Here is a 24,124-nt window from a genome sequence, read left to right as displayed (position 1 = left end):
CGTTCAATTACTTGGTTAGGATATTGGACGATAATTATGGGTTTAATGAATTTGAGTTAATTATCAAAGAAGACAAATATATTCTTACTATAGAGTTTCGTTCTACAAGTGTACTTGTGTCGCGAATGAACTGAATTTAGAATAGGAAAGAAATTGAAAGGTGATATTACCTAAGCTAAGACGCACGGTGTTGACGCACTGGCAATGCGGGGGACTCGGAGCAACCTTGTCACTGCCTAACAGATTTTAGACCGAACTCGCGGAATCTGTACGGTTAAACTTTGATTCAAAAGGAACGAACGTCCGATCTCACTGGTAGTTGACTTCCGAGATGCAGCACGACGCGACACTATTCGTGATTACGACAGTACTAGCCCACGAGAGTAGAAATGTAAGGGCTTATATAGCCCTGCAATGACGGGTGGTACTTGTCAGTACCCTTCAAGTGAACATTCGTATTTTGTCAACGACCAGTTGGTCGTGCGTACGTTTGGGCCCTAAACTAACCTAAACAATTATGTAGATTTATCTAGGGAAAAACTCTGTTCGTTTATCTAGGACGGTTCCTGCCAGAGATGATATTGAACACCTGTTCGTCATCCGTAACATTATTGTATGATAAATTTAATGAAAAGAAGTTAGATAAGATTTTAGGGGTTAGTTATAATAAAATATTGTATTTACAAAAAATATACCCTTTAATAAATAAATGATTTTTTAATATACATATAATAAAATTAATAAAATTATATATAATTATATTAATTTATTTATTGTTAATTAATAAAGTAAATTATTATTTAAATAGCTTAAAAAAAGTTTAATATTGAAAATATTAAGATAATTAAAAATTTTTAAATAAATTTATAAATTTATAATTAATTTTATATTGAAAATATAATGTTTTTATTAAACTATATAAATTAAAGAAATACAAATTTAAAAATTTTTTTAAGAATTAGAAGTTCTTAACCTATATATTTCTTTAATTGGAAATGTAAATTTCAAAATAATTATTAACAATAATTTACCTAAGATTTGGTTTCAATTAAGATATAATAATTATTAATTTTAAAATGCAATTTTAATGTTATATTTTAACTAATATCCTTAATTTATATATGGTAATAGATACCCTAAGTTTAAGTCGAAATTAAATGTAAATTTTACTTTATATAATTTAATAAATTCATTTAAGTAAATTACAAAATCATTCGATTCAAAGTCTAATAATTAAAATTATTAAAAAAATGAATAAAGTGTAGATTGATGTTAATGAAAGATTATTTAATAAATTTAAAATAGGAAGAATTAAAATAATTTCTACATCAAAAATTAAAAATATTAAAGTTATAATATAAAAATGGATAGAAAAAGGTAGACGTGCTCTAGTAATAGGGTCAAATCCACATTCAAATGGTGTAATTTTTTCACGATCTTTTTTTAATGTTTTTGAAAGTAAAAAATTAATTAAAATAATTATTATTGAAATAATAAATGAAATAGAAATTATTAAAATTATATTATAAATTATATATATATGTAAGCCTGTGCGTAATCAAGCTTGGCTTCATCGCTTGTCGACACGCGCGTGAGAGTCAGTATGTAACAAGACTCCGAGCTGTTAGCATCGATGTTATTGTATCGATGTATACAAAGGTTTGCTATCGGCAATTGTATTGATTCAGGTTAGTTTTAAGCTTACTCGTTTACTGTAATATTTCTGGACTCCGCTAATTTGTACATATTATTAATATTACAGTTGTTTACTGCATCATATATGTGCTGAATCTTACCCAAAACTTCGCTCTAAATTGTAACTCACAATCAATACAATGGAGTTTAAGGCAAAGTTTTATTTTGTCTCGGAGGCCGGTGCAGATACGAAAAGCACCGTAGTTAAAGTGAAAAGAATTCAGCTGCTTGGTCGAGAGGAAAGTTTTTTGTTTCCAGCAGATAAGCAGACGAGTGTTCAGCATGGAAGGCTTTTTGAAAATCCTATCGTTAAAAACGTAGTTAAAAGTTTGAAGGTTCGCAATAAATTTCGCAATGTGGTGTTGACTTTATCTGGAGACCTTCAGAAAATTTACTTGGATACAGAAGGCAACGTTGTGTTGTATGACGAATATCTGGAAGAGGCTAATATCGAGCAAGAGTCAAGGCCAAACGAACAGTCAACAATCACAAGTGAAAGAAAAACAAGTGCCTTGGTAAAGGATATAGTGATCGAAAAGTTCGATAGTGAAAATATAAATGCGAGCGCTTGGATTAATTTATTTGTGCAGGAGTGTGACAGAGTGGGGATTGCCCAAAATAAATACGCTGAAGTAGTACGATTGTTTCTAGAGAAATCCGCATTAGATTGGTATAATGTTTTTGTAAAGCAGAACTCTTTGTTAAATTGGGAGGCATGGAATAACGCCTTTATTGACACCTTCTCTGCACAGTCCTGGACAGATATAGCGTATGCTTATAATTTTAAATTCTATAACGGCTCGCTACTAGAATACGCGTTAAAAAAAAGAAGATTATTGATAGAAGCGGATGATAGCTTGTCTACAAACACACAAATTAACATGATTGTAATTAGTTTACCAAAATTTATTCAAAATAAGTTAGATAGAAAATCCATCATAAATATAGAAAATTTAATGTCAAAATTAAAACAACTCGGTAAAATTAACGATTCGAAAAATGACAATGTAAATAAGAGAATGCTAAGTGAAAAAAGACCATGTAGCATTTGTGATAAGTTAGGTTTCAAAAATAGATTGCATTCAGAAAGTATATGCCGTAATAAAGATAGGCAAATTAAAAATTTTAAAAATGAAAATATCAAGGTTACAAATAATAACGAATTGCAGGAAGTAGTAGCAAGTTATGAGGAGGCAAAAAACGAATAGTTCTCCCACTTATAAAAATTAAGCTTTTTGCAAATGGTTGTCCAGCAATTGGTTTATATGATTCGGGATCCAACATCTCCATGGTTAATAGCACCTTTATAAACGATAATAAAAATATTAAACAAATAATAGGTGGGAGAGATACTATTAAATGCGTAGCTGGAACGGCGAAAACGGAGGGGATTGCAATAATACGTACTAAAATTGGTAACTTAGAAGAGGACTTTCCGTTTTTCATAGTTAAGGAAAGTATTGATTGTGAATTTCTATTAGGACTAGATTCAATAACAAAATTCAAGCTCTGCCAGGATGAAAATTTGAAGATATCACAAAAACAACAGAAAAATAAAAATTTAGATAAGCAAAGTAACATGAGTGAAACAAGCACTAATAGTATAGAAGATATTATAAAAAAAAATGAAATAATTTTTGCCAAATCAAAGTTTGATATAGGAACAGTAAAGGATTATGAAGCCACAGTGAAACTGACAGAAAATAGATATATTTCAAAGAAACCTTATAGATGCTCTTTTCAAGATAAATTAGAAATTGAGAAACAAGTGGAGGATTTGTTGAATGCAGGTTTAATAGAAGAGTCAAGCAGTCCTTATGCAGCTCCTGTAACCATGGTTTTTAAGAGAGAAGAAGGGAAAAGATCACGCTTGTGTATCGATTTTAAAGAGCTCAACAAAATAGTAGTGCCAGAAAGTCAGCCTTTCCCAAGGATAGATGATCTTACGGTACGCGCCAGAAATAGTAAGTTTTTTTCAAAATTCGATGTGAACTCGGCGTTTTGGTCGATTCCGGTGCGTGCGAAAGACAGATATAAGCTGGCCTTTGTAACCCATCATGGCCACTGGCAGTGGAGATGTTTACCTTTTGGTTTGAAATCTGCTCCCGCTATCTTTCAAAGAGTCTTAGCAAGCGTGATAAGAAAAAATAAATTGGATTCTTTCACAGTAAATTATATAGATGATATATTGGTGTTCTCTAAAACTTACGAAGAACATTTATATCATGTAGAGCGGGTTCTGCAAGCATTATATGAACAAGGTTTCAAACTGAATAAAAAAAAATGTCAGTTCGTCCAAGAAAAGATAACATATTTGGGACACGAAATTGGAAACAATATGATTAAACCAATAAACGATAATTTAATGGCTATTAAGAAGTTTCCAATACCTACAACAAAAACACAAATCAGACAGTTTTTAGGCAAGATTAATTTTTATTTGGAGTTTATACCAAATCACGTAGCCTTACTGGATCCTCTAAGAAATTTGTTAAGGAAAAATGTATCCTTCGATTGGTCTGAAGAGTGTATGAATAGTTTTAATTTAACAAAAGAATATTTGTGCACAGTTCCTGCCTTGGCAATATTTGATCCAGAGGCCCCAATATTTATTTTCACTGACGCAAGTATCGAAGGAGTGGGAGCAATATTGAAACAGCCACAGGAAGATAACTCCTTGAAGTCGGTGTTTTTCTTTTCTAGAAAGTTGACAGACGCTCAGAAAAAGAAGAAAGCTATTTTTATAGAATGTTTAGCCATTAAAGAAGCCATTTTATACTGGCAATTTTATTTGATAGGAAAGAAATTCGTAGTATTTACGGACCATAGACCATTGGAAAATTTCAATATAAAAAAAAGTAATGATATGGAACTGGTTCAGATTTTGAATTATATTTCACATTTTGATTTTGAAATGGTATATAATCCGGGTAAAGAAAATACTGAAGCTGATTGTTTGTCTAGAAATCCGGTTTTGGACTCACATGAGGATACAAACAGTGATTCTGTGATTAAAACCTCAAATTTACTGAAATTGAACGATATCAAAGAAAATCAGAAATTGTTAAAAGTTGATGATAAATGCATTATTAAAGATGATATAATTTATAAAATTCTAAATAATAGAGAGAAAATATGGATTACTGAAGAATTCGGAAAGTTTCTTATCACCGAGGTACACGCTGATCAGGGTCATATAGGCACAAAACAGTTAATTTTAACCTTTGGCCAAAAATTTTATTTCAAAAATATGTATAAGCACATAAGATTGACTTGTAGATCTTGTGAAACTTGCATTAAAAATAAATCGAGAATAGGTATCTTTAAAGCCCCTTTATCTCAACTTGGTCCAGCAAAGGAACCTTTCGAAATAGTGTCGATTGACACAATAGGAGGTTTCAAAGGTAATAAAAGTACAAAAAAATATTTACATTTGGCGGTGGATCATTTTACAAGATTTGCATACATAATAACCTCAAAGACTCAAGTTGCAAAAGATTTTATAAATCTAATCAAGAAAGTAGAAAAAAATGGAAGTATTAAATTGGTTTTCGCAGATCAATATCCTGGTATAAATTCAGCACAGTTTAAGCAATATCTAAATAAACAGAAAGTAGCATTGGTTTTTACAGCAGTGGATTGTGCGTTTTCTAACGGATTGAACGAGAGGACAAATCAGACTTTGGTAAACAGAATACGATGTAAAATTTATGAAAATAAAAATAAATCATGGCCTCAGGTAGCAGAGGAATGTGTAAAGGATTACAACAACACAATTCACAGCTCGACCGGATTTACTCCTAATTATCTGCTGACAGGATTAAACCACTCATTTTTACCTGACGAAGTGAACGACAATAATTTGACAAATTTAGTCAACAATAGAGAAATAGCTTTTAAGAAATCAAAAGAAATTCACAATCAGAATAAAGAATATTATGATAAGAATGTAAAACAGATAAATTATAAGGTAGGAGATTTAGTTTATGTACAAAACGCTAATAAATTGAATAAAAATAAAATAGATCCAATTAGAGTAGGTCCTTTTAAAATTAAAGAGAAAATTTCTGATGTAATGTTCTTGTTAGATAGTAGATTAAGGAAAAATGAGTCAAATATTTTTCATGCTAGTAAGATTGTTCCTTTCACCGATGGAAGGGACCCTCGGTCTTAAAAAGGGGGGATGTAAGCCTGTGCGTAATCAAGCTTGGCTTCATCGCTTGTCGACACGCGCGTGAGAGTCAGTATGTAACAAGACTCCGAGCTGTTAGCATCGATGTTATTGTATCGATGTATACAAAGGTTTGCTATCGGCAATTGTATTGATTCAGGTTAGTTTTAAGCTTACTCGTTTACTGTAATATTTCTGGACTCCGCTAATTTGTACATATTATTAATATTACAGTTGTTTACTGCATCATATATGTGCTGAATCTTACCCAAAACTTCGCTCTAAATTGTAACTCACATATATTTTTAATTAAATCTTTTAATTGGAAATTAAATATATTTTTTATACTATATATATATATATATTGTGACGTTGCAACCTTTGCGACGTCCCTTCTCCGTTAATTCCGCGCATATTTGAGAGCGATAAGGGACCGGACCGCCCTCTAACGGGACACGTTACCGATACAGGATTCGAGAGCGCTCCTCTAAGAGATTCCGATATTATCGAGGACCTCCTAATGACATCTGTCGCGCGTGCCGAGAACGGCAAGTTTCAGGGCCGTATATGGAACGCGCAGAAGGAACCACCGATCGTCCGAATTGTCACGGGAAATGAACAATCGCCCCAAGGCCAGGAAGCTCCCGACGGAAAAGCGAATGGCCGTTTCGAGAAATTAGAGCTTGGTGCGAGGACACTCGGCCAACAAACCGGAGGCGCCGCCAGGACAGAAGCTCTCTTAAACATCTCGTCCAAGGTGACGCACTGGAAGACCTGACGCCGTCTCGCCCCGGCAAGGGAGAGCTACCCCGGGGTCGGTGCCCTCGTAGCCAAGAAGAGGAAGCCCCTCCGCTGGTCAAGTCGAGCGATAGGCTCCTTGACCAATTTCGTGATTGCCCGGGGCCCTAGGGCGCGAAGAGGGAACGCTCCTGTGCCGCAGAGTTACGCCGTGGAAACACGCCATAGGCAATTCGGAAAAGCGGTCGAGTGGGGGGAACCGAGTTCGATCCGCTAGATTGCCGAAAATCGATGGATCACTGTCGCGCTGGCTCTCGTTATCGCATGTCGTGCGTTCTGCACTCGCGTTGCGAACTAATTGTAACTTAGCGTCGGGAAACCGAGAAGTGCCCGTTGGAGGTTTTCGTGGTGTCTAGGATGAAGTCCACCTACGCTCCGGCCGTGCCTCACGCTCTATCGAGAGCAGTTCCGAAGAAGGGCATCGAAAACGAGAAACGGTAAGCCGCACTTGTGATCCATTCGGTATTTCGTTGCGCGACGGCTCGACCTTCGTCGCGAGAGGACGAATGCTTCCCATTCCGTCCTCGATAATTCGCTCGCGTTCGTTTCGGGAATGCTTTGAGATTTCGAGATTATTTTGAGAGTTTTCGTCTCTAAATTACGTGCGAAAGAGTGTCCTAAGAGGAGTCGCGTTTCGTGAGAGTAAATCTTTTCGGTCTCTTCGTGTTTCTCGAATCCTGTGTCTCTCGCCGAACATCGTAGGGTTTTCGTCGGCGTTCGATCGCGTAATTGTTAGCGTACGCGTCGGGGCGAATCACGGGCGGAAGTCATCGCGACAGTCTCGCAGTTCGCCGGTCATCTGCGCCTCGCGTTTCCGAAGTTCGTTGCGAACGAAATCACGGTAATTGTCAGCGGTATCGTGCGAGCAAAATCGGTAAGACAACCGCGCGGCGAACGACCATCTTCTCGCTATCTGGTATGAAGAGCGCGGGCTCTCGGGTCGCGGTCACGTGGCCGCAGATTTTGTAATTTAACGACTGCTACAATAAATAGCTCGAGACCATATCGTAGTCGAATTACTCGATTCCCTGTGAGATCCGTCCTGCCGAGAGGGCTGTCCTAGTCATCCCGTGTTCGAGCCATCTGGCCCCGTCGCGACGTCGTTTTCGATCCGCGTATCTCGAAGATTCGACTCTCGACCTCGGCTTCTCCGAGCTCGAGCCTTGTTCCGCGTTTCGTGTGGCATCCTTGCGGTGCCTGGCGCCCGAACCTTTCGTTTGTCGTGAGGAAATCGTCGAATCCTCGAGTCTCGTTTGTCTCGGGCGGACCGCGTGTACTCGGCTTGCACGCGGCCTGGTCTCAGCGCCTGCAAGGCCCGAAGTTGACCGGCTTCCGCGAGTCAAACCGCTCGTCGGAAAAAGGTTAACGTGACAAATTGGCGCCCGAACAGGGACCTCTCTCTCGAAAGGGTTTTCCCTGAACACGGAGAGAGGCACGGGTTGACGAAAGACTCTCACAGGGCAGATCACGGTTCGATCTTCCGGCACGCCGTGATCGCTCGAGCGGGATTATAAAAATCGACGGGAATTGCGAGACACAGGATAAGCGATTAAGGGAAAATTAAAACGAAGCGCGAGATTGCTCTCACGAACGTAGCGAACGGAGGCCACGGACAACCACGTTCCGTTGCTTTGCGTGCTTTCCGTGCGTTCTTCGTAAAAGAGGAAGATTCCGGCGAGCCAGCATGATAGTAGCGGTTGTGGTGTTGTATTGTTTGAGATTATCTAAGATGGTAGAATTGGTTATATTCAATTAAGGAAGTACGTCTTCCGGTTTCGGAAACATTTTCTCGGGAATTTCAAACGTTGGTGACCGTTGGTAATTTCAACCGAGTAATCGTTACCCTGTTCCTCATCGGAAGGTCAGATTGATTTTGGAAATTTTTTTTTCGGAGGTAATTCCGTTTGTGTTCGAACGGAAGCGCGATCGCTCTCCGAAATGGTAGCCGTATTGTTGGCATTCCGCGACTTCTGTATTGTATGGTACGAATCAAAGTCGCGAACGATAAATACCGCGTAGGTAAAATATTTACGGTTGACAACGACGGTTTGGCCTTTCCAGTAACAGTTTTCGTACAGTAGCGAAACATTGGGGGGAAGGTAGCGCTCGGACGCCCGGCGTAAACACCGCGCGGTCGAGAGACCTTGGGGTCGAGAAGTCTCGTAGTAACGTCTCGTTAGCGAAAACAAATTCGAAATTCAGGCCGACATAACGGGTGTCGCAGAAATTGATAAGTCGACGCAGTCGGAGGAGGACGGGTCGAATAACAGCGCCTACGAAACGGACCCGGGGGTGGAGGACGATGGGTCCGGCCTAACAACCGACCCTGACCCCTCCTACCGATCCAAACGTAGAGACCTTGCAAGTATCGACGGGACTAACACCCCCGAAATTAAGAAGACCAGATACGGTAACGACGGAAAACGATCCTCCTCCGGACTATTATTTCGGACCAACATCGGCGTACGAGGGCATGCGGAAATGACGTGCGTTTTCGGCCACTTGGTCAATCCGGTGTTACGGCGCATTTCGTTGCGCATACAATACCGCGTACCATACAATACTGCAAGCTTCGCTCGCGTTTTGAACTTCGGACGAGAACCGAGCCCGGCACGGGGCCGCTATGCGAATCGAGACCCGCCAGTTGACCTTACGGTAACACCTCTCGGGGGGTGAAAAACGAAACGGTACGACCTCCGTCAGAAGGAGACACGCTTATTAGAGGGGGATTTCGTTCTTAGGCGGCAAAGCGTAGTAAATCCGCCGCACGAAAAACCGCGGCGGAAAAGTGTCGTCGATCGGATACCAGTCGAGTGCCCCGGAGGGGAAGGACGTCGAAGGTAACTGTCACCGATACCGCCGCAGGAGGTGACGACCGATTGCTAAACCCCGCTACCACCAAGGGGGGAGACAGGGTAGGAACCAGCGGAGCTGCCCGTCGACCGCCTAACCCCGGTTCCGCCGCAGGAGAGGACGGCTGACCAGCCGACTCGCTATCGCCGCGAGAAGAACCGCCAAGCGACCCCCGACGAGGGCAGTGACGCTCAGGGTCTATCGTAGACCCTTGACGAGTACACCCTCGTGACCGGAATACACGAGCATTCGAGTCCCGTTTGCGAGAACTGAAAAGGTCAACTGACGCTCGCGCCTCTCGTCCGAAACCCAGACCGGGTCTGAACAATTTGATTTTTCGATTGCAGGAGTTGGGTATTTGTAGGGCGTGTTTGTCACTTCGTGGTGAAGGCTCCGTTTTGTAAAGGACATCTCTTAGGGAGGAACGCTCTCTCACCTGTCGAGCCGCGGATCACGGGGGCGACGAAACCGTGTCGGTCCGGTCCATTTTAAGGGGGGGGGAGTTGTGACGTTGCAACCTTTGCGACGTCCCTTCTCCGTTAATTCCGCGCATATTTGAGAGCGATAAGGGACCGGACCGCCCTCTAACGGGACACGTTACCGATACAGGATTCGAGAGCGCTCCTCTAAGAGATTCCGATATTATCGAGGACCTCCTAATGACATCTGTCGCGCGTGCCGAGAACGGCAAGTTTCAGGGCCGTATATGGAACGCGCAGAAGGAACCACCGATCGTCCGAATTGTCACGGGAAATGAACAATCGCCCCAAGGCCAGGAAGCTCCCGACGGAAAAGCGAATGGCCGTTTCGAGAAATTAGAGCTTGGTGCGAGGACACTCGGCCAACAAACCGGAGGCGCCGCCAGGACAGAAGCTCTCTTAAACATCTCGTCCAAGGTGACGCACTGGAAGACCTGACGCCGTCTCGCCCCGGCAAGGGAGAGCTACCCCGGGGTCGGTGCCCTCGTAGCCAAGAAGAGGAAGCCCCTCCGCTGGTCAAGTCGAGCGATAGGCTCCTTGACCAATTTCGTGATTGCCCGGGGCCCTAGGGCGCGAAGAGGGAACGCTCCTGTGCCGCAGAGTTACGCCGTGGAAACACGCCATAGGCAATTCGGAAAAGCGGTCGAGTGGGGGGAACCGAGTTCGATCCGCTAGATTGCCGAAAATCGATGGATCACTGTCGCGCTGGCTCTCGTTATCGCATGTCGTGCGTTCTGCACTCGCGTTGCGAACTAATTGTAACTTAGCGTCGGGAAACCGAGAAGTGCCCGTTGGAGGTTTTCGTGGTGTCTAGGATGAAGTCCACCTACGCTCCGGCCGTGCCTCACGCTCTATCGAGAGCAGTTCCGAAGAAGGGCATCGAAAACGAGAAACGGTAAGCCGCACTTGTGATCCATTCGGTATTTCGTTGCGCGACGGCTCGACCTTCGTCGCGAGAGGACGAATGCTTCCCATTCCGTCCTCGATAATTCGCTCGCGTTCGTTTCGGGAATGCTTTGAGATTTCGAGATTATTTTGAGAGTTTTCGTCTCTAAATTACGTGCGAAAGAGTGTCCTAAGAGGAGTCGCGTTTCGTGAGAGTAAATCTTTTCGGTCTCTTCGTGTTTCTCGAATCCTGTGTCTCTCGCCGAACATCGTAGGGTTTTCGTCGGCGTTCGATCGCGTAATTGTTAGCGTACGCGTCGGGGCGAATCACGGGCGGAAGTCATCGCGACAGTCTCGCAGTTCGCCGGTCATCTGCGCCTCGCGTTTCCGAAGTTCGTTGCGAACGAAATCACGGTAATTGTCAGCGGTATCGTGCGAGCAAAATCGGTAAGACAACCGCGCGGCGAACGACCATCTTCTCGCTATCTGGTATGAAGAGCGCGGGCTCTCGGGTCGCGGTCACGTGGCCGCAGATTTTGTAATTTAACGACTGCTACAATAAATAGCTCGAGACCATATCGTAGTCGAATTACTCGATTCCCTGTGAGATCCGTCCTGCCGAGAGGGCTGTCCTAGTCATCCCGTGTTCGAGCCATCTGGCCCCGTCGCGACGTCGTTTTCGATCCGCGTATCTCGAAGATTCGACTCTCGACCTCGGCTTCTCCGAGCTCGAGCCTTGTTCCGCGTTTCGTGTGGCATCCTTGCGGTGCCTGGCGCCCGAACCTTTCGTTTGTCGTGAGGAAATCGTCGAATCCTCGAGTCTCGTTTGTCTCGGGCGGACCGCGTGTACTCGGCTTGCACGCGGCCTGGTCTCAGCGCCTGCAAGGCCCGAAGTTGACCGGCTTCCGCGAGTCAAACCGCTCGTCGGAAAAAGGTTAACGTGACAATATATATATATATTAATATATTCATCAATAAATTAAGATATATAAAATAAGTCAAATAATATCTACAAAATGTCAATATCAAGTTGCAGCTTCAAAATTAAAATGATGGATTTTAGAAAAATGATTTATATTTATACGAATTAAGCTTGTTATTAAAAATATAATTCCTAATATTACATGAAGTCCATGAAATCCAGTAGTTATAAAAAAAATTGATCCAAAAATTCTATCATTAAATGTAAATGGGGCTTCTGAATATTCAATTATTTGAATAAATGAAAAATAAGTCCCTAAAATAATGGTTAGGGTAAGAGGAGTAATGGAATTATTTTTGTTATTGGTTAATAAATTGTGACTCCATGTAATTGTAAAACCAGATGAAATTAAAATAATAGAATTTAATAAAGGGATGTCATAAGGGTTAAATATAATAATATTTTTAGGGGGTCATATTATACCAATTTCAATATTTGGGGCAATAGCACAATGTAAGTAAGTTCAAAAAAAAGAGATAAAAAAAAATAATTCTGAAATAATAAATAAAATTATACCAAATTTTAATAGTTTTAAAATATTTAATGAATGACATCCTTGTATAGTTCTTTCACGAATTACATCTCGTCATCATTGAAATAAAATTATAAATAAAATTATAAGATTGAATAGTGTTAAGTAAAAATTTTTAGAATTAAATCAGTAAATTATACTTAATAAAATATTTAAAATTCTTCAAGAAGATATTAATGGTCAAGGACTAATTGTAACTATGTGGAAAGGATGATTATGAGAAATTTTCATTAATTAGATTCATTAAAATAAAGTAAGGTTAAAATTGCAAATACATAAGCTTGAATAATGGATACAGAAATTTCTAAAATAACTAATAAATTTTGAATTAAAAATAATAAAATTATATAAGGTATTGATTCTAAAGTAGACCCTAATAGTGATAAAAGAAGATGTCCTGCTAATATATTTGCAGATAGTCGAATAGCTAGAGTTCATGGGCGAATAAAATTTCTAACAGTTTCAATTATAATTATAAAAATTATTAATATATTGGGGGTGTTTATTGGGAGTAAATGAATAAATATTTTATTAGTATTAATTATTCATCCATATAATATAAATCTTGTTCATAATGTTAAAGATAATGAAAGGTTGATAGAGAGATGCCTGGAAGGAGTAAAAATATATGGTATTAATCTTAATAAATTTATTATTATTATTAATATTATAATTGTTAAAAAAATAATAATATTAGAAGCAATTTTTTTTTTTGTAAGTTTAATAAATTCTTGAAAAATTATATTATATATTAAAAATCAAAATGTTCTTAATCGTGAAGGGTAAAGTCAATAAGATCAATTAAATAAAAATAAAGGGGTAAATATAGCTAATCAATTTAAAGATATAAAATTATTTGTTGAAGGATCAAAAATTGAAAACAAATTTAATATCATATTATTAATTTTAAAATGTTATTTTTTTTTTAATTTTAGGATATTTTTTTAAATAAGATTTATTATAATAATTTAATATGGGGGTAAAATATAATATTGACATATAAATATAAATAATTATTAAAGTATAAATTAATAGGAAGGTTCAGTTTATGGGTCTTATTTGAGGGATAAAAGAATACATATATATATATATATATATATATAATCATTAGAAGTAGTTGATAAATTACTATATTTTGGTTTAAGAGACCATTTCTTTCTTTCAGACATCTAATGAAAGAGTATTATTATATAATAATTTTAAAATGACAATTTAATGTTATTTTTTAACTAATTCTTTAAATTATTTTATTAGTTCAATTGATAAAATTTTTAAAGTTAGTTCTTTCAATTACAATAGGCATAAATCTATGGTATGCTCCACAAATTTCTGAACATTGACCAAAATATAAACCAGGTCGTAAAGAAATTAAAGATATTTGGTTAATTCGTCCGGGGGATGCATCTATTTTAATCCCTAAAGAAGGAATTGTTCATGAGTGAATTACATCTATAGAAGTTACTAAGAGGCGAATTGGGGTTTTGAATGGGATAATAATTCGATTATCAACATCTAATAATCGAAATTGATTTAAAGTTTCAATAGATTTAATTATGTAAGAGTCAAAAATAATGTTAGAAAATTCAGGATATTCATAACTTCAGTATCATTGGTGACCAATAGATTTAATAGTAAAATAAGTAGGGTTTCATAATTCATCAATAAAATATAAAGTTTTTAATGAAGGGATAGAAATAATTAATAATATAATTATGGGGGTGATAGTTCATAAAATTTCAATATTATGATTTTTTAATAGTTTTAAATTTAAAAATTTATTATTTAAAATAAAAATTAATATATATAAAGTAGATATAGTAATTATTATTAAAATAATTATAGTAAAATTATAAAAATAATATAGGTTATCTGCAAATGGGGAGTTGGGGTCTTGAAAGGAATATATATTTCATGTAGCAATATTTTATATTATTTAAATAAATAAGTGTATGGTTTATAAACCAATAATAAATTAATTTTATAAAATAGTTTAGGTATTAATTAAAATAGTGATAGGTTAATTTATTAATAAATAAAATAAAGTATTAAATTTTAATAAAAATTAAAAATTTTTTAAATGAATCTTAATTTCATTGCACTATTCTGCCATATTAAAATTTAATTATAATAATAGGTAATTCATTATATGAATGATATAATGGTGGGTAATTTTGAAGTCATTCTAATGATGATTGATAATATTTAAATATAATTATACGTTTTGAAATTAAACTTTCTAGAATAATATAAATTAATATAATTATTCTATTAAAGGAAATTAATGATCCAATTGATGAAATAATATTTCAACAATAATATGCATCAGGGTAATCTGAGTATCGTCGTGGTATTCCTATTAAACCTAAAAAATGTTGAGGGAAAAAAGTTAAATTTACTCCTGAAAATATTATAATAAATTGAATGTTTAATATTTTTTTATTTAAAGTTAACCCAGTAAAAATTGGGTATCAATGAATTAATCTAGCAATAATGGCAAATACTGCTCCTATAGATAAAACATAGTGGAAATGTCCAATTACATAATAAGTATCATGAAGTATAATATCAATTGAAGAGTTTGATAATATAATTCCTGTTAATCCTCCTATGGTGAATAGAAAAATAAATCCAAGAGATCAAATAATAGAAGGGGTTAAAATAATTTTTGACCCACAATATGTGGCAAGTCATCTAAATACTTTAATTCCTGTGGGGATAGCAATAATTATTGTGGCAGATGTAAAGTATGCACGTGTATCTACATCTATCCCTACAGTAAATATATGATGAGCTCAAACAATAAATCCTAAAAATCCAATCCCTAATATGGCGTAAATTATACCTAAGTTCCCAAAAATTTCTTTTTTCCCTCTTTCATTAAAAATAATATGTGAAATTAATCCGAACCCAGGTAAAATTAAAATATATACTTCTGGGTGTCCAAAAAATCAAAATAAATGTTGGTATAAAATAGGGTCTCCTCCTAGGGGTCAAAAAATGATGTATTTAAATTTCGGTCAGTAAGAAGTATAGTGATAGCTCCTGCTAGGATGGGTAAAGATAATAATAATAAGATAGCAGTAATTTTTACTGATCATGGGAATAAAGGAATTTGATCATAATTAATAGAAATATTTTTTATTAATATAATTGATACAATAAAATTAATAGCTCCTATAATAGATGAAATACCTGCTATATGTAATGAAAAAATTGTACAATCTATAGAGATAGATGGATGAAATGTTGAGGTTGATAATGGAGGGTAAATAGTTCAACCAGTACCTGAACCTGACGCTATAACTCTTCTTATTAATAATATAAATAATGATGGAATAAGTAATCAAAATCTTATATTATTTATTCGAGGGAATGCCATATCTGGGGCTCCAATTATTAGTGGAATTAATCAATTTCCAAATCCTCCAATTATAAAAGGTATTACTATAAAAAAAATTATAATAAATGCATGAGAAGTAATAATAGTATTATAAATTTGATCATTATTAATTCATTTTCCTGGAGCACTTAATTCTATTCGAATAATTATTCTTAGGGAAGCTCCAATTATTCCAGCTCATATAGCAAAGATAAAATAAAGTATTCCAATATTTTTATGGTTAGTGGAATAAAATCATTTTTTGAAATAAATATTATGCCTGATTTAAAGGAGTAAATTGTAAATTTATAAATGGAATTAATTTTTCTAATATTATATATATATATATATATATATATATATATAATATTAGTAAGATATTAAGATTTAAATAATTATTTAATAATTAGTATATATATATAAAACTTTGAAGGTTTCAAGTTTAATTAACTTAAAATCTTATTTATATAGTTTAATTTAAAATATTAAATTGCAAATTTAAAGATAATATATATATATATATATAAATTATTAATCTATAAGAATATAAGAAAAAATTATTAAAAAATTAATAAATATTAAATTGAAAATTGAATAATAATTAATTTTTTTTTTAAAATTAATTTTATGATTAATTTTTATAAAATTTAAATAATAATTGTAATTATTAAAATTTAAATAATTAAAAGTTATTATTAATCTATATAAAATTAATAAAATTATAATAAAAATTAAGTTATTATTTAATTTTATAACATAATTAATTAAATTTCATTTTATAATAAATGTTGAAAAAGGGGGTAATTGAGCGTAAATAAATATTAATAAATTAAAAAAATTATTTTTAGAAATATTTAAATTTAATGAATTTTTATAATATACAGAGGATGAATTTAATATTAATATTACGTATAATGTAATCATTATATATATAATTAAGTAATGTATTATTAGTGAAATATTAAAGAATCTAAAAATAATTATTAAGGGTATATTATATATAGATGAATAATTTAATAATATTGGGTAAGATGAGGTATTGAATCTAAAAATAATAGGGGGTAATGTTATAATTATTAAAATATTTATAATATAAAAATTAAATTTAATAAAATAGATAAAAATTAATATTGGGATAATTTTTATAATAGTAAGTAAAGGGATTAAGGAAATATAATTAATATTTTTTATTATAAAATTTATTCAGTTATTTAAGGGGAATATTCCTAGTTTCATTCAAAGTCTAAAAATTAATAAATAATTAATGGGGGATATATAAGATAAGTTTAAAATTGAAAATATAATTAAAATTGATGAAATTCTAGAAATAAGAAAATATAAAATTCTATAAATTTTAATTGAGTTAATATTTAAGTAAATTACAAATGATATTGATGAAATTTCTAGAAATATTCATATAAGGAATAAATTAGGGGTATTTATTGATAAAATAGATATAATTATCAATAATAAATAAATTATTAAGTTAATTTATAATTAATAATAATATTTATTTAATTTTGAAATTAATAATATATATATATATATATATTTATTTAAATTATATATATATATATATATATATATATATATATATATATTTAAGTGTATATAGCATTTAAAATTTTGAGTTTTAAGGGTTTAAATGAATTAAAAAATATAAATTTTAGTAAAAGTGTTTAATATCACATATTTATTACATCAAAATAATCCTTTATTCAGGCATTTTACTTATATAAGAGATTTTTTTTCTATATTTAGGGTATGAACCTAAAAGCTTAAATTTAGCTTATTTATATAAGTGATAATTTTAAATTTATAATATTGAATGGTAAATATTTAATTTAAGGTAAATTATAAAATTAATATTTATTAATAATATAATAATAATTAAAAATAAAATTTGTGTAAGATTGATATTTATTAATAATAAAAGTAAAGAAAGTTAAATTAAAATTTTTTAAAATTTATGTTTATAAATTTATGAGAAAAAAATTTAAAATAAGTTATAAGTAAATTTAATATCTTGAATAATTAAGAATTAATTAAAATTGAATTTTATATAAAATTAATATTTATTAATAATTATTTTAAGGTAAAATTAAATTTAAATAGTTTTTTGTACTTTGTAAGAATTTATTAAAATAAATTTTATTTAGTATCAATAATTAAAATAGAAATAGTTAAAATTAAATTTATATAAATTAAAATTTATTAATAATAAAAAGTTATATTAAAGAAATTTTTATAAGTAAATATTTATTAATTAATTAGGGTAGAAATTTTATTTATTATAAATAAATTTTATGAAAAATAAATATTGTTTATAATTAAAATATAATATTAAATTAAAAAGAATTTTTTATAAAATTAATTTTATTAATAATAAAGATGTTAGCGCGAAGAATTTAAACACTCTCGGCTTTTACCAGTTCATTTATTTTAGCGAAGAAGTTGTAAGTTTCTTCACTATTATACTTTGCAAACATCAAGTTTGTACAGACGGTGTATTACACGTGGTGCTCTCTTCGTATTAGACGACACTTGCTCTCTCGTAGTCGCATTAGGCGAGACTGAAATTTTCGGCGTAGTGATCGGTTATGAATGATCGAGCGCTATAATCGAGACGGTCGAACTTGTAACATACATAGGTAATTTGTCTTCTCCTAGATGGAGCGTCTAGTACAAATTGATAGTAACTTGAATACGAAACATACCGCCCGCCTCGCGGTATCATGTACCGCGAAGAAAAGAAAGAGGAGTAAAGATTACTTATAGAATTAATCGCAATTAACACATAACGACTTATTAACTAACAGGTAGTTTACAAAGGTTCGTAACAGAACGTACATACTGAGAGTGCGCGGTTTTGACGGTTACTACACGAGTGAGCCCGTCTTTTCCTGGGTGACATTTGGTCACACGACCTAACTCCCATTTAGCAGGGGGAAGCGTTGCGCTTTTCAGCAGTACCAGATCTCCAATTTGCAAATTAGGAGCTTGAGAATGCCACTTCGTTCTAGTTTGCAGATTTCGTAGATACTCGTTGCTCCATATCTTCCAAAATTGCTCGTGCATCTTATGGATCGTTTGCCATCGAGACAATCGATTTTCATTAAGGTCTAAGACAGAAGGAGTGGGAACAGACTTTATGGGTCCGCCCACTAAAAAATGGCCTGGAGTTAAAGCCTCGCAGGACTCGAGATCGTCGCTCAACGGAGCTAGGGGGCGCGAATTTAAGCACGCCTCAATCTTACACAATAGCGTGTTTAATTCTTCGATCGAAGGAGTATGAGCAGCGAGTATCAATTTTAGGTGAGTTTTCACACTTTTGACTCCGGCTTCCCAAATCCCACCAAAGTGAGGAGCAGCAGGTGGTATAAAATGCCAATTGATGCTATCACCTGCCAAGCGAGAGCGGAGGGCGGGATCTGAGATGACTTGCTGAAATGCGACACTTAATTCTTTGTCCGCTCCTTGAAAATTAGTGCCATTATCGCTATACATCTCGGAAGGTAATGAGCGACGCGATACAAAACGATCGAACGCGCTTAAGAACGCAGCGGTTGAATAATCGAGCACTAATTCGAGATGAATAGCTCGCGTGGCTAAACATATAAAGAGCGCTATATAAACTTTATGCGATTTGTAACCTCGACCGGAAAGTACGCGCGCTTGTAGCGGACCCGCGTAGTCCAGCCCACAGTGAGAAAACGGACGCGAAGGCGTGACTCTAACCTTGGGTAAGTCACCCATCTGTTGTTGTGCAGTGGTAGCACGAGCTCTCACGCACTTAACGCATTTATGAATTAAACGACGTACAATTCGTCGCGAGTTAATTATCCAAAATACTTGACGCACGATGCTCAAGGTCAACTGCGTACCGCCATGTAGTATATTCTGGTGACAATCGGCTATAATCAATTCAGATATTCGATGATTCGGTAAAACGATCGGAAAACGTTGAGAATATGACAGTTCAGAGTGGCGGAGCCGCCCGCCAACGCGAACAATAGCATCTGTGTCTAAAAACGGATTAAGTCGTAATAAAGGACTAGATTTAGGCAACGATTTACATTTTGTCAAGACCTTAATTTCCTCCTGGAAGTGAAGGGACTGAACGTACTTAATCCAAAATTTACGCGCTTCGTTAATTTCTCTTGCATTTATGACGTAGTCTAGAAATACCGTATCCTTTGCTTGACATCGCGATACAAAGCGAAATATGTAAGCGGTAACGCGTAACAATTTTACCCAAGAAGAGACTCGTGTAGGCAGATCCCATTCAACGTGAGTTTGAGCATGCAACGCTTCAAGTGAGATCTTTATTTCTTCTTTGACCTCATTGGGAGGACTAGGCATTAAATTCGGCCACTCATTAGGTGGTTTTATTAGCCAAGAAGGACCACACCACCAGAGTTGGTGGGTCGATAATTGAGATACGGTTAGACCACGCGAGGCACAGTCCGCGGGGTTAAATTCCGAAGGTACATGTCGCCAAGTAGCATTCGGCACGCGACCTTGTATTTCCGCGACTCTATGCGCGGTAAACGTCTTTAACCGGCTCGGATGCTTGTGAATCCATGCTAAGGCCACCGCGGAATCCGTCCAGCAGTAAACTGGACAGTTTATAAATTTTAAAGTTACTTGAACGTATTCAATGAGTCGAACCATTATGACGGCAGCTAACAGCTCCAGTCGTGGGATCGTAAGCGGTTTTAATGGCGCAACTTTAGTCTTTGCGATCAGTAAATGCAGACTTGTTTGTTCCGGAATGGTGACTACGCGTAAAAAGATTACTGCCGCATATGCATGTTGAGAAGCATCAGCGAACCCATGAATTTCGTAATTTAATGTCGAAGTTCCTAACCCGATCCATCGCGGGATGGTCATAAGTGGCAATTCTTTTAACTCTGCCGAATAAATATTCCACGATTGTTGTAAATCGACAGGCAACGGATCGTCCCAATTCAGTTTGGCACTCCATAATTTTTGCATAAAGATCTTAGCAGTGATAATTACAGGAGAAATCCATCCAAGAGGATCGAACATTCGAGCGATAGTCGACAAGACAGTTCGCTTCGTGTCGGTTTGATCAGAGTGAAAGTGAACTTTAAATTGGAACTGAAATTCATCTTTGGAAGGCACCCAGAATAAACCTAGCATTTTCACGCCTTCTATTTCCTGAAAAGGTCGACTAGAAGCTAATTCATGCTCCTGATCAGAAATGTCTGCGAGGAGACGAGGACAATTGCTTGACCATTTTCTTAAATGAAAACCGCCACGACTAAGAAGTTCGGTCACTTGGTGACGTAATTGTAAAGCTAGTATCCGATCATCGGCGCCAAAGAGCACGTCATCGACGTAAATTTGTTCGTTTAGAACTGGAGTTGCCAGGGGGAAATTCGTTCCTTCGTCTATTGCGAGCTGTTTGATTACTCGATTCGCGAGATACGGAGCAGAAGCGGTTCCATAAGTTACTGTACGTAATGCGTAATTTTTAAGAGAATGATTAGGATCAGAGCGCCACACTATAAGTTGAAAGTGGGTATCACGAGGATCCACCCAAATTTGCCGAAACATTTTAGCTATGTCGGCAGCGAAAACAAAACGAGACTTTCTCCACTTTAATATGATCGCGACAATGTCGGCTTGTAATTTTGGACCGACAAAAAGAAAGTCGTTTAATGTAGAACCGTTGCTAGTTCGCATTGAAGCATTGAAAACAACACGCAATCGCGTCGTTTTGCTGTCATGACGAATGACAGGATGATGAGATAAGAAGACATTTTGAGTTGACTGAGAATCAATTGCCGATTCTTCTCTCATGTGATTAAGATCCAAGTATTCTTGCAAGAATCCGTGATAAGAAGAGGCTTGTACAGGATTATTTTTCAGCCGTTTTTCTAAATTGTAAAAGGATTTTACAGCGATGTTATGTGTAAATCCGATATCGATAGGCGACTCGGTGTTAATAGGTAACCGTACCACGTATTTACCATCCGATTCGCGTGAATGGGTTTTTACGAAATGTTCTTCGCATTTTTTATCTTCCTCTGAAAGGAAATTTATTTGTGGAGTAGCTTCCACTTCCCAAAACTTATGCAATATTTCATTAATTTCGTTGTGAACCTCAGCATGCAGAGCGTGCAGATGAGTTACATGTTCATTGCTTGGTTGAATGGGACCAGTCAACACCCATCCAAAAATAGTGTTTTGCGCTATTAGAGCGCCTTGTTCGCCTTTACGAACACCGGTTAATAAGATCGAACTATAATAGTCGGCACCGATAATCAATTCTATCGGGGCATGACGCGAAATGAATGGATCAGCCCATTGCATATTTTGCCAATGAGTCCAACGATCTTGATTAGCCGTCGGAGAGACTTGATAAGCGGTGAGGCGTTTTAATATAAGAGCTTGAATGGTTATAACGGGTCCTGTTTCGTGACAGGATTCGATCAGCAGATTCGCTGCTGAGTTTACGGTAGCCGTTCGATTCGCGCCAATTCCCGACACTGTAGTATGAGTACGTTGGCGAGAGACGCGTAAAACTTGAGCCACATTTTCACTGACAAATGTAGCTTCAGAACCAGGATCGATTAAAGCACGAACCTGTACACTGCGTCCCGCGTGAGAGCTAATTTTGATCCACGCGGTAGCTAGGAGTATTTGTTTTGAATGGGTCCGCGTCGACCCTAGATGTGTTTGTACATTAGGCGTTTGTACGCTTGAATTACTGTTGATACTCGGAACTAGAGTGTCGTTCGTCGGAGCGAGAGAATTGGAATTTCGAGACAATCTAAAGTCGTTCCCGTTTACCGATTCGCGGTTAGTACTGACTGATTGACCTTGATTTGGTCTGCGATCGGAATGCAAAAGGGTATGATGTTTTCCCTGACATTTTAAGCAGACCCGTTTGCTAGAACAGTTCGACGGAAAATGACCGCTTCGCAAACAATTAAAACAATGCTGATGAGAACGAGTGAGCGCAAGTCGCTGATCGACGGATTTGCTGCGAAATTCGTCACATTGATACAACGCATGATTTGCGCCGCACGTGATACATTTAGAATCACGAGCGTTCAAGTGCGCCTTTACATTTTGACTTTGTTTACTCTTGACGGGTTTGTTCGCTTGAATAGTAGAATCCTCGAATTCTTCGAGTGAGCGAATACGAATGTCTACAAACGAATTCCATTGCGCGAAGGACGGAAACTGAAGCTCTTCTCCCAAACGGAATTCCCATTCTTGTTTTGACTGTTTGTCTAACTTTTTCAGAAAATGGAATACTAGAATATCATCCCAATACTTGACTTTACGACCTAAATTCTTTAACGCAAGGAGCGCAGCATTAGATCTATCCCGTAAACTCTTTAAATCAGTTAATACGTTGACTCCGATAGGCGGAGAATCAAATAACATCTTTAAATGAGCCTTTACAAGAGAACGTTCATTAGTAAAGCGGTTTTTTAACTTTTCCCAAGCGGGTTTATAATTTGCCTTGGACGTGGCAATGTTTTTTAGAACGAACGCAGCTTCGCCCTCCAAGCTAGTTTTCAAATAATATAGTTTTTGAACGTCGCTTAACGACTTATTTTTGTCGACTAAAGCTATGAATAAATCATGAAAGCCTTCCCACTCGGTATAATCACCAGAGAATTTTGGTAACTCAACTTTTGGTGGCTTCATCGGTGCAGCTTCGTCTTGATCTTTCCCCGACGTTGTACCGTCGTCGTCGACCGAGGGTGGCAATTCGGACAGCGTAGCCAAAGCAGACGTCAGAAAGTCCAATGCCGTGAGGTAGGCAGACTCCGTTTGGTTGTAGATGTCATCTTTGAAATACGGAAGCGTCGTCCTCTCCTGGTCGGTGGCCGTCGTTTCGATTCGAATATTGGTAGCCCCAAATTTCTCCCAATACTCTTTCAGCAAGACAATTCTATTGTTTATTGCCTGGTAGGTTTGGTTCACTTTCCCCATTTTGTGGTAATTGGAGAGAGTGTTATTAATCAAGCGCGAATGCACTTCCGCTTCTTTATGGAGAGAGTTCATGTTGCTTGTAAAGAATTACAAGGTTTAAATAAATTCAACTGTTAATTTTGAAACAGAATAGAACACAGAGAGCACGCGTAAGAGCACACAGCAACAAGCCAGAACGTCCTTGTTTGTTTTGAAGTCCTTGACTTTGAAACTGTCGGTTTCACGTAACGAACTTGCTTATAACATTCGCCACAAAATGTATTCTACAACTTACTGCGTGTTATAGAATAAGTTAACTAACGCACTTTATTGCTTCCATTCGCCACAGAAAGACGATGAATTCTATAACTTAATTGATGTTATAGATTGC

At 36.2% G+C, this 24,124-nt stretch overlaps 1 protein-coding gene and 2 pseudogenes across 1 annotated transcript; all 3 read right to left on the bottom strand.

Annotated features, from left to right (window-relative positions):
• Positions 1 to 11,852: 11,852 nt before the first annotated feature.
• LOC143208460 (cytochrome c oxidase subunit 3-like) lies at positions 11,853 to 12,626 on the bottom strand (annotated as a pseudogene).
• On the bottom strand, positions 12,620 to 14,316 carry LOC143208477 (cytochrome c oxidase subunit 2 pseudogene; annotated as a pseudogene).
• A 4,266-nt stretch (positions 14,317 to 18,582) lies between these two features.
• On the bottom strand, positions 18,583 to 23,754 carry LOC143208476 (uncharacterized). The gene has a single exon (XM_076422946.1). It carries the CDS (start codon positions 23,752 to 23,754, stop codon positions 18,583 to 18,585), a length of 5,172 nt encoding a protein of 1,723 aa, XP_076279061.1.
• Between the last annotated feature and the right edge of the window lie 370 nt (positions 23,755 to 24,124).

The sequence above is a fragment of the Lasioglossum baleicum genome, chromosome 4, assembly GCF_051020765.1.
Source record: "Lasioglossum baleicum chromosome 4, iyLasBale1, whole genome shotgun sequence".
Lineage (NCBI taxonomy): Eukaryota > Metazoa > Arthropoda > Insecta > Hymenoptera > Halictidae > Lasioglossum > Lasioglossum baleicum.
Note: the sequence above shows the minus strand (reverse complement) of the source record. Positions and strands in the feature narration are given on the sequence as shown.

What these genes read in the sequence shown, in the direction of transcription:
- LOC143208476 (XM_076422946.1), bottom strand. Translation starts at nt 23,754, where the DNA reads ATGGGGAAAGTGAACCAAACCTACCAGGCAATAAACAATAGAATTGTC.